Source organism: Pipistrellus kuhlii, unplaced genomic scaffold (assembly GCF_014108245.1).
Source record: "Pipistrellus kuhlii isolate mPipKuh1 unplaced genomic scaffold, mPipKuh1.p scaffold_m20_p_11, whole genome shotgun sequence".
In the NCBI taxonomy this organism is placed as follows: domain Eukaryota; kingdom Metazoa; phylum Chordata; class Mammalia; order Chiroptera; family Vespertilionidae; genus Pipistrellus; species Pipistrellus kuhlii.
Genome location: NW_023425416.1, coordinates 31,227,540 through 31,239,302, shown reverse-complemented (window position 1 = coordinate 31,239,302; position 11,763 = coordinate 31,227,540). Strand labels below are relative to the sequence as shown.

General features: G+C 43.2%; 1 protein-coding gene and 1 long non-coding RNA gene across 4 annotated transcripts in view; one reads left to right on the top strand and one right to left on the bottom strand.

Annotated features, from left to right (window-relative positions):
- Positions 1-2,144: 2,144 nt before the first annotated feature.
- On the bottom strand, positions 2,145-4,533 carry LOC118715373. Its single transcript, XR_004986870.2, has 2 exons — positions 4,376-4,533; positions 2,145-3,067 (listed from the first exon to the last, which is right to left on the bottom strand). It is a non-coding gene; the product is annotated as an uncharacterized LOC118715373 (long non-coding RNA).
- ANKRD28 (ankyrin repeat domain 28) overlaps positions 4,419-11,763 on the top strand; it is a 116,909-nt gene continuing 109,564 nt past the window's right edge. For 2 of the 3 annotated variants that reach the window (XM_045579309.1, XM_036431544.2), the window contains exon 1: positions 4,419-4,554. Coding sequence is in view for 1 of the 3 variants with exons in the window: in XM_045579308.1 (XP_045435264.1) it covers positions 4,528-4,554 (27 nt within the window). In the remaining 2 variants the exon portion in view is untranslated. The remainder of the gene's footprint in view (positions 4,555-11,763) is intronic. The other variant, XM_045579308.1, reaches the window with a different exon arrangement.

Sequence of the window (11,763 nt, the reverse complement as noted above, 5' to 3'; positions counted from 1 at the left end):
GTGTTTTAATTCATAATCAGGGCCCATGCCCAGTTTGCAGGCTTAATCCTCATGGAGGGTGTATACGAGGCAGCTGATCAGTAATTCTCTTATCATTGATGTTTCTATCTTTCTCTTCTTTTCCTCTCTGGTCAATAAAAATATATTTTAAAAAATACTACTGACTTACATTAACCAAGATATTTACTTATGTATTATATTTACTTATCCTCCAATCTCACTTACTCCTTGAGGGTTCAGCTTTTTTCTTCTTTTTGAAGCATGTTCTTTAGTATTTCTTTTACTGAGCATCTGTGAGTTCTAAAGTTTGTAAATGTGTTTATTTTGTTCTTTCTCTTGAAAGATGGTTTAACTAGATATAGAATTTTAGTTTCTCAGTTATGGACTATTAATACTTTGGGTGTGTTTTCCATTGTCTTCTGTAACCTACTGTTGCTGATAAATCTGCTGACAAGATGACTGTCATGTCTTAGGGTAATTTGCTTTTCTCAGTAGTAATTTAAAATTTTCTTATTGTGTTTGGTATTTTGTAATGTCACTACGATGTACAGGTTTCAATTAAAAAATTTATTCTGTTTGAGCCTTAGCATCTTCGTTTGATCATATAACTCGAGTTCTTTTCCAAGTTTGAAAAATTCTCACACGCCATCTCCATGGATGTTCTTTTTACTCTATTTTCTCTCCTCCAGAAACTCTTTTAGATGTTTATCAGGTCTTCTAATTCTACCCTCTAGGTTTCTGAACTTATACTTGCTGTTTTGCAGTTTAGTATATGCATTTCCATGTATTTCAGGCTCTTCATAAAAATAATTTTTATAATGTAGGGATTTTTTTTACTCAAAAGTCATCAATAGTTATCTATTTCTTACCATCTAAGCTACTCTTCTGGATTTCAAGGCCCCCACGCTTTCCCTCTGGCAGCAGTTTTTGCTTTCCACTTTCCCTCCCTCTTCTTCTATACTTCAGTCTTCACTCCTCCCTCCTTTCACATATGCAAATTAACCACTATATTTGTTGGGCTAATTTGCATACTCACTCTGATTGGCTGTGGGTATAGCAAAAGTACAGCCAATTGGCATTTTTTTCTTTTATTAGTGTAGATGGTTTTTTACCCTTTTCCCAGCTATGGAAATGTAGTTGTTGCAATACTAAATTTGAACGGTCCTGCAAAGTTCCCACAACCTTTCATAGTATTATCTTATTTGATTTGGTGAGATGAGTAGTCTAGGTAACATTAAGCTTAGTTTCTATAAATGGTGAATTTATGATGCAAATGGTGTTGAGTGTAGAAGGGTGAGAACCTGGCTAGGTATTAGGTATCCTCAATCAGGAGAGCTCAGAGAATACAATTGGCAAGGTTGTCAGAGATGGTGCATTAGAAGTCATTTTTAAAAAATATACTTTTATTGATTTCAGAGAAGTAGAGAGAGACAGAAACATCAATGATAAGAATCGTTGACTGGTTGCCTCCTGCACACCCACCAGGGATGGAGCCAGCAACCCAGGCATGTGCCCTGACCTCGAATAGAACCTTGACCTCCTGGTTGACACTCAACCACTGAGCCATGCCGGCCAGACTAAATCATTTTCAATAATTATTGCTCATTAGAAAATTTCAGCTCTCTAAAAAGTTTCATTAGCTCAATCATAAAATCTAGTAAAATGCATACTCCACAAATTAAATTCATACTCTCAAATGCACATGTGTTTTCCCAAAAGTTAATCTCCATGTTCCTAATCAAGTTTTTGTTGTGCTTCAAAATTCTAGAACTTTTCATCTAAAGGAGAGATAATTGGGGGTGGGACCCGGGAGAGAGGAATGTATTAATTCTTGCCCAAACATCCACAGTGCTTAATAGGCTCATTTGTAAAATAGGTAAATTCTTACACTCTTTGACTAAGAGAACTCTATTGGTTATGGCACATGGGAAATTTTCACAAAGGTAACTTATAATCACAAAGTACTCTAGTAATATTATCATTAACACCCTTGTTTTGGAGATCTCAAATGCTTTCACAACATTAACTCTTACTCTCGGTGAACTGATAAGCAGAGGCTGAGTAACAATTAGTATACAGACCTATTTTATCTGCTGCAATTGATGAAGAGAGAGATCTACTCAAAATAATGTGATGCAAGAACATTGACTTTTTTTTAAAGAATAATTTATTTAAATGCATGCAAAGGTAATATTCCAACTTCATAAGTTAACTTTAGCATTCATACAACATTTCACTAATTTGAAAGTAATCTGTGGACTTGATTTCCTTACTTTTCAAGAATTCCCAGTTTTGCATAGACTTGGGGGGACTGGAATCAAAGCAAATTCCAAATGAAATGAGTTACTCATAGACAAATAATTTCAAAAACAAATTTATAAGAATCCTTGCACTTTTCCAATTATATTTATTTATTTATATATTTCTAAATATATTTATTATTATTGATAGTATTTACTTCTTTTAACTTCATCCTGATTGCTACCTCCCAGTTATGAGAATCCCTCCATTTTAAGTAGAACACATAATTTATGATGAGAAATGCAATTTTAGATAAGAAATTGTTTCTATAGATTCATTTTGCACCCTGACATTTTCATTGTTCATGTGTTAAAAGATAAACTTTTTGTTATAAAAACAGCATTGCAATATACAGAGTCCTGGCATGGGTCCCTCGTTCTCATGACTGCTATTAGACTCAAATCGATCCTCTGAATAGTCTGGTCTCAAGAGAAACAATTGACGTAGGGAACAAGGGGCTTTTAAAAACCGAGCTTGACGTCACACATTTGTGTCTTAACCATCGGTACCTTTTTTATTAGCCAGGGGCTGGAGCTGCCCTGGCGGACAGACACAGGCGCACAACAGTCTTCTCCAACACAAGCCTGGAACCGTAACATTGTGCGGCCGCTGAAGAAAAGCCCTTGCAGAGCCATGGGGTGGCGTGGAGTGTGTGTGTGCGCGTGGGTGTAGCAGGTGAGGGAGTCATTCCTCTTGTACATCCAGCGGTGCTATTGATTGGAAATCCAGCACATCTTTTTGATTTATCTCGAGTGGGAGACAAAACCTTTCAGATGCGAAAAGAAAGGAAGGAAGGAAGGAAGGAAGGAAGGAAGGAAGGAAGGAAGGAAGGAAGGAAGGAAGGAAGGAAGGAAGGAAGGAAGAAGGAAAGAAAGAAAGAAAGAAAGAAAGAAAGAAAGAAAGAAAGAAAGAAAGAAAGAAAGAAAGAAAGAAAGAAAGAAAGAAAGAAAGAAAGAAAAGAATCAAGCCTGGCAGGCGGGGCGGGGGGGGGGGGGGGCTTTGGAGAGAACCGCAGCCTTGCTTCGGATTGGGACGGCGGGTAGAGAGAAAAGCTCGGGCGTCTACAACCTGTTTGGCTGCAAAAGACGCTGCTTTCCGGCCCGCGTTCCAACATCCACCACCTCCCACAAGGTGGCTGCCCGGCGTCCCCTCTCCCCAAATCCGAGGAGCGTGTGTGCCGGTGAAGGCATTCCTTCTACGCCTTGCAAGATCCGGCTTAGTGCAGGCTCCCCCTCCCCCGCTCCTTGTGGTCCTGCCCGCCGCCCTGCCCTCCCGGGGACCACCTCTCACCCCACTCCCTCGGCTCCTCCATTCTCTCCAAGCCCAGGGCGCATTCCCGCTCTCCCTTCCACTCGAGGGTCCACTTTGCCCCTATCCCCAATTCCGCTTCCAGGAAGGCTCAGCCTCCAGGTGCCCATCACGCACGCCCCTTCCGGCCTCTCCCCCGGTACCTTCGACCTTCCCGGCTTTTGGGGAGCGTGTGCACTCTACCTCCACGTGCAATCGGGATGGGAGGGGGGGGGGAGGTTTATCAAGCACCTTTTGTAACCCCCACCCCCATACCTCCAGCCTCGGGCTCCGCCCCCCGCGCTCAGGGCGCGCGCCCAGGAGCACCTGGTCGCCCCTCCTCCGGCTCCGCTCCCGCCCCCTCCCCGCCCCGCGCGCGCCCGCGCCCGCGATCCGCGCCCACTCCCCGCAGTTTCCTCCTCTCCGCCCCTCCCCCTCCCTCGCTCCCTCTCCGGGAGGCGGGGGCGGGCCCCGGCGAGCGCGGCGGCGGCGTGGCCAATCAGCACTCGGCTTACTCTGGCCTCTCCCCCGCGCGGCGGCCAATCGCGGCGGGCGGTGGTGGTAATATTGTGGAGTGGAGTTTGGATGCCGCCGCTGCCGCGGGGCTGGAGCGGCGGCGCGGCGCGGGGGCTGCCAGGGTGTTTCGGGAAGGGGGCGTGAGGAGGTGGCGGTGGTGGCGGTGGCGGCGACGGCGTGTGCGGGCAGCTCCGGGAGAAAAGAGAAAAGAAAGGAAGGAAGAGGGCGGGGAGTCCTCCTCCGAGGAGGCGGGACCGGCCGGGATCCTCACCTCTCGGTAGCGGCGGGCTGGCGGCTAGCAATCGGGAGGCGGTGCCGCCCCCTCCCGCGGACCCCGGAGCGCAGCTGGCCGCCGACCCGCCGGCCCCGCGGGGCAGCGCAGCCGAGGCTACTGGGGTGGCGGCGGCGGCGGCGGCGATCGCCATGGCGTTCCTTAAACTCCGTGACCAGGTAGGTGAGGGGCGGCGGCGGGGCGGGATCGCGCCGATCGGGGAGGAAGGAAGAGGGAGGGGGCGGGCGGGCCAGCGGTGCGGCCGCCGGGGCGCCCTCTCGGCGGGGTGGCTGCGAGGGAGGCTCGACGGCCGGGCGATCGGCGGCTGGGCCGGGGGCCGCGGGCCGCGGGCGATCCTCCTGTCAGCGGAGCCCGGGCCGGGTGAAGCCCACGTGCCGCTGGGGGGCTCGCCGCCGCCGCCGGAGGGGCGGGTCCCGCGCTCGCCGCCGCCGCCGCCGCCGCCGCCGCCGGGGCGTCAGCGTCCTGCGCCGCCGGGTGTGCGCCTGCCTGCCTGCCTGCCTTCCTGCCAGGTGAGGCCCGGGCCTAACAGGTGGCTTCCCGCCGCTGCAGCCGCCGCCGGGCGGGCGCGGTGCCGGCGGCCGTGACCTCGGGTCACGACCTTGCTCGCTCGATCGCCTCGCCGGATCGTTCGGGGCTCACTTGTCTCCGAGTCAGAGGCGGTTGATTTTGCTTATTCAGTGTGCAAGTTCCCTTCCAGGCTTTTCCTTTTGACATTTTTGTGCACCATCTTGGCGACTTTTTTTGATTTGGGAAGAGCTGGTCAAAAGAATGTCCGAAGTGCCGAAAAGAGCAGTGACTCCCTTGAACTGAAAAAAAGGAGAAAAAAAAATTACTTTGTGACTAGCAACGAAATTGTAAGTGTATCAGGATGATCTGTGCACCTGAAAACATGGAAAGATGGGTAACCTGGATTTTAGGCCATGCGGCACTTTGCAAACACCTCTCCTTTAAGGAAAAGAGAAATTAACGTGAAATTTAAGAAGGAAAAGAGAAATTAACGTGAAATGTAACGAGTCGCCGCTATAGGCTTATGAGTGCTGCACATTTATTTTTGCCACTTGTTTTTCTGAACAGAAGCTATTGGACAGATATGAAGGGAAAGTAACTTGCATGCATTGGGGAACTATTCAAAAAGTTTTTACCCTTGTTGTAAAAACAATGGCGGGGGGGAACGTCATATGTTGTTTTTTTTTTAATATTGCCTGTTTGTGAGTAGTGTACCTTTAAATTCTGAATCTAAGTAGTATTGTGGATTCTTATTTCATAGTGAATCTTATTTTATATGTAGGCAGTCATAGTGAATTTTATTTTATGCTTAGGCTGATGACTGAACTTATGTGGAAGGTTTTACTTTAACATCATCAGGACATGGTACTTTGAAAAACTCTACTGTTTAGTGAAGTTTATACATTGTATTTCAAATCATACAACCGCATTGTCCAATATGATAGCCACTAGCCACATTTGGCAACTTAAATTTAAATGAATTAAAATAAAATTTAAAAATTGAGTTCCTCAGTTCTAGCCACATTTAAAGTACTCAGTAGCCACATGTGACAATTGATTGTGTGTTGGACAGCACAGATAAGGGATTTCTGATTTATATCATCAGAAAGTCCTATGGGATAGCACTGTTAAAGAATAAAAGATAAACCACAGTTAAAGCATAAACCAATTTCTGCTAATTCCTGTACAGTTAACTCACCTTATAGTCTTGATGGTGTGAAACTCAAGATGATGTTCTCCCCTAATCTTTATCAATCATAATAACACCTTTTGCTTCCATAAGTTATAGTTGAGGTAATAATTTTGTTTTGTTTTGTTTCTAGTCTTACACTTTTGAAAAAGTTTGGATCGTTGCATACATTAGAAATTTGGTGAACTTGTAGGAGAGCATCCCATTTTATTCACCATCAGGTTGAAACCAAAACAGAATTGTGTTTTCAGGCAGACATAAAATCCAGTTGTACCTTTGCATTTATGTATTTAGGTATTGCAAATATGAAGCAATTGTGATGATATTGCAGTTTTATGTAGTGCCTATTAATACTCAGTTGCGGTGATGTGTGAAATGTCACCTGTAAACTTGAGGACACTTGGACAAGTTAATGACGTGGCATAGCTCAAAGGGGGTTGAAAATTGAGGTTTACCTCTGACTATTAAGTAATTGGCTCATCTGGTCTCTTTTGAAAGACTTTGAGAAGTGAGTTTGTTTTTTGTCTAAGGGGAATAGCTTTCAGAACTCATGTTGATATTCTACTAGCTTTAGATATATGGTGAAAATAAGTTGGAATACAGTACTGTTTTAACATTTTCCATCTATAGGAATAGCAGTTTAGCTTGATGAATTATTTTCTTTGGAGGAGAGGTGATCTGGAGAAGTACACAGAAATAAAACTGGAAAGTACTTGACACAGCATTTAGCTTGATCCTCATTATACTTGAGATAGGAAGTAGTAGAATCTACTTTTTTAGATAGGAAGTAGTAGAATCTACTTTTTTGTGTTATTTCCATATTTACCTTGTGTTTTGTTTTCTAGCTTTGCAAATATGGTCTAATACGCAGAAGCTATAGTTAGTAGGAGTTGTTTTCCTTTGTGCACATAGCATGGGTTTTTCTAGATGGCTTAAACATAAAATCAGATTAAAGCAGTTTGTTTATGTATTCAATCAATAATCTGAATAAAACAGTGTCCCTCACTTTGTGCCAACACCTAATATGGGGATAAGAAGTTACTGTACTATTTTCGGTTAGTAAGTGAAAATAATTTTTAATTGTAAATGAAATGGAAATTGTTTTCTGTTTGTAGCAGAAACATAAACTTTCCCCTAGGTGTTTTTTCAAAGTGTTTAAATAGCATAAATTTGTAAAACTTACAGGGTTTTATTTAACAGGTGTCACTTTCAAGATTTTTGTCTTTGCATAAAATTTTTTAAATTTTATTTTCCAGCCTTATTGAGATATTGGCATGTAAGTTTAAGGTGTACAACATGACCATTTGATATTTGTATGTATTGTGAAATGATTAACACAATCTGTTCCCTCACACAATTACCAGTTTCTTTGTGTGTGGAGTTAACATTTAAATATATATATTATATAATAGTATGCAATTTTATATACTGTATGACATATTACAGTATGTCACTATGCTGTACATTAGACCTCCAAAACTTATAGATGGAAATTTGTACCTGTTGACCAATTTCATTTTTATCAGCATTGATTCATATTATATCCTAATAGGAAAGGTAGGTGGGCTTTGTTTAGAGCAGGGATAGCATACAACTGGGAAACTAAATGTCAACTGACTTGAGGCTTTAGTATTTGGTCTTCCGTCAATGATTTATCTCACTTAACATATTATTTTAAGGTTCATGTTGTAGCATGAATCAGTTGGTCATAAACTTTTATATCATGTTTCTAAAAAAAAGTTTTTACCTTTTATACTGTGTTATTGCCGCCTATAGTGTGCATATATATAATCTGTGATGTTTGTTTCTATTTTCTGAGTTTGTTTTATAATTGGAGGTAAACTTTATTTGCAGTAGTGCTAAAGGATAAGCTTTTATACTTGCATTGTCTTGTGTAGTGTTAATGGTCAGTAGGTAAAGATTCTTGTTATGTTGAAGGGTTTGTTTTTTTAAAACAGGGTTGGCATATATCAATTAGTAGATATTGGATGGATGAGAATAATTTAACTACTGTTTTGGATAGTTAGTAAGTTCTTACTTGATAAAGTATTTACTAAAGATAGAACATTACTTGATTTTTGGTAAAAAAAAAAAAAATAGATGATCTTTGAAAAGTCTTATCATTGGGGACACAAGCTATGAAATGCCTGAAAATCACTGATGCCCAGGTATTCAAGAACTATTCTACACTGAGTGTCCCCTTGGTTTGTGTTGGAGACTGTACGGGATACAGGCTGCAGTAGTTAACCATCTCTGCCCTTAAGAATCTTATTGGTTAGAAAAGGAGAAAAGATACATGTAAATGTCCAGTAACTGAGACACTTTACATGAAGAGGGTTTAAAGAAAAGATTTGGAACATATTATTTGAAAATGTAAACATAGTTCAAAACTGTGTCGTATATTTCCATATATATATATAAAATATATATATATATATATATATATATTTTTTTTGAGATCTTGTAAGATGAAATGTAGAATGTGGAAAGCTCCTTGAGATACAGGTAATCTGTTTCAGAATTCACAATGGATCAGATGATCTGATTGTAGGCAGAGAGCTATATTAATGACTCACTTGTGTGTATTGTTAAGAGTGTTTTATGTTCATGTGACAATTGACAGTTTTTTGTTGCATAGTTCCTTCATGGTAAGGGAGGTATTTTAGGTTTACAGGAAAGATTTGTTGAAAGCAAGCAGTTGTTCAGAAAGCAACAAGAGGGAGCCAGAAAGAGAGGATGGTATATCTATTGTAGGATAGTGAGGAGATAGACCAGATTGGTATGTGTATTTGGAAAGGATAGGAGATAGATCAATTAAATTAACAATGACTACATTATGAAGTACTTTGAATGCAAGGCTGTGACGTTTGGACTTGATTTGTAGGTGATGGGAAGTCATAACTTAACCTACGATCTTTGAAAGAAATTAGGAGGAATGTGCATATCTGTATTTTTTTTCAAGAGAGTTTATAACTTTTATTAGATTGTCCAGGATGCCCATGACATCCAAAAGTTAAATAACCACTATAGATTTTAGAAGAATCTATAATAATAAAGGTGTAATATGCTAACTAGAATGGACAATCTTCCAGACAAAGCAGAGGCTGTGAGGGAAGCTCGGATCCTTAGGTGCCTGCCAGTGGCTCAAGGGAACCCCAGGTCCTGGGTGCCAGAGGGAAGCCAATGCCGGCAGCCAGGGGAAGGAAGGCCCACTCTTGCATGAATTTTGTGCATCGGGCCTCTAGTAGATTATAAAAGAGAAATGGGGACACCCAGATCAATTAGGTAACTATTGTAGTAATAGACATTTTAGTACCAACTGAGTATAGCAAGTACTAAGCAAACATTTTAATGGTAATTAACACATCTTTAAAGGATCCTCATAGCTATATTAATGACTCACTTGTGTGTATAGTAAAGAGTGTCTTATGTTCATGTGACAATTGACAGTTTTTTTGTTGCATGGTTCCACTAGGATAAATTAAACATGAAATTCAATTAAACATTGGTTATCCTATATTAGGGGTGTCGAACTCAATCAGAGAAGGGGCCAAAATCTAAAATCCAGCCTAAATCGCGGGCCGAATGGTTTACTGAACAGTCATAAACTGTCATTGTGATGGAAATGCAGCGGAGTGCAGTGATGACAGCGCGGTGCGGGCCACATTGCAAGGCCTGGCGGGACGGATTTGGCCCACGGGCCTTGTGTTTGACACATGTGTCCTATATAATAAAGAGGGAATATGCAAATTGACCATCACTCCATCACAAAGATGGCTGCACCCACAGCTGAGGCCAAGTTCCCATAAGGATCCTTAACAAGAATCAGCAGGGACCTGAGGCTACAACCTCCCCTGCCCCCCCCCCTCCCGTGGGGTTTGACAGGGGACTTCAGGCCATGCCCCCCACCCTGGTGTCAGGCTGGGGGACCTCAGCCCCCCCATCCCGGCGCTAGGCCAGGGGTCCTGAGGCCATGCCCCCTGCCTGGCGGGGCTTGACAGGGGACCTCAAGGTGCACTCCTGTCCTGGTGCTGGGCTAGGGGACCTCAGGCCATGCCTTACCTCCCTCCCCCAACTTTGGCAACAGGCCGAGGGACCTCAGACTGCACCCTCTGAACAGTGGGGCTCGATGGGGGACCTCATGCCACACCCCCACCCCAGCACTGGACCAGGGGACCTGAGGCTGTGCCCCCCCAGTCTGGCTGGGTTTGACAGGGGACCTCAGGCCATGCTCCCCACACAGTGGGGCTTGCTGGGGGAACTCAACGCACACCCCCTGCCCTGGGCCAGGGGACCTGAGGCTACCCCCCTTCCCCTTGCCCGGTGGGGCTTGATAAGAGTGGGACTGGTCGGGTCTAGATTTAGCCCAATGGAGGGGGCCGGCCAGATCTGGGTCTCATGCAATTTTGAGGCGCATGTGGGTGGGCAGGGACTTGACTCTGGGTCCCATCGTGGGCCTGACTCTGGAAGGAGGAAGGTTTTCATATACATTTTACTAATTTTCTTTCATGTTTGACACTTCTATTATTAGAAAGGGCAAATAGCAATATTAAATTATTTCCTCTAATCCCCTTTTAATGTGCATGAATTTCGTGCACTGAGCCACTAGTCAGTCAGTCTCTCTCTCTCTCTCTCTCTCTCTCTCTCTCTCTCTCTCTCTCTCTCTCTCTCTCTGTATGGCACTAATAGCTAATATGCTAAGTGTCCGTCTGGGTAATGATGTCACGTAGCAACGCCCAGCTTCCTCTCCTCTCCCTAGCAACCAGTGTACTTGGAGTTTCTTCAGCCCAGGAACAGGACTCACTTTATAACCAGGTGGAAACATTTTATGCTGTAACCAAATGTCTGTGAAGCATTTTCCCATGCCTCATCTCATTTGATCCTCACAGAAGTCCTTTAGTAGGTAGGTAGGAGACACAGTGGAAACCTATTTTCTTTTCATTAGCAGAGATTAGAAAGCTTAGAAACTTGACCCAACTGAAAAGAAGTAAGAAATGGACCTTGAAAATGACTTGTTTTTCTCATTGTGCAGAATATAGTCAAACAGTTAAATATTTTACTCTTTGTTCTCCCTGCGTGATCTGCAGTTATAATCTTTTTTTAAAAATATATTTTATTGATTTTGTACAGAGAGGAAGGGAGAGAGATAGAGAGTTAGAAACATCGATGAGAGAGAGTCATTGATCAGCTGCCTCTTGCACACCCTCTACTGGGGACATGCCCGCCACCAAGGTACATGCCCCTGACCGGAATCGAACCCGGGACCCTTCAGTCCCCAAGCCAACGCTCTGTCCATTGAGCCAAACCGGTCTTGGCTGCAGTTATAATCTTTGTGTTGATGTTTACTGCTGTGTTGCTTACAATTGCCTGAAAGAGAAGTTGGGTTGCTTCACTGGTCTGGAAAAAGTTTAGCTAAATCATAAAGCAGGTCTAATTAAGCAAGTTTATTCTATATATATAAAAGGTTAAGTTGACTTGCACATGTGCAATACATATAAAGCACTTGCTGGTGCCAATCACACGCGTGTTTCGATCTATCATTGTCAATCGTGAATTTGATTGACATGTTTATTATAGAGAAAGGGCAAATAGTGATAATAAAGTATTCTAATTAATATCCTTTCAATTCGTGCACCGGGCCACTAGTGGTAGTAATTAAAAGAGCAGATAG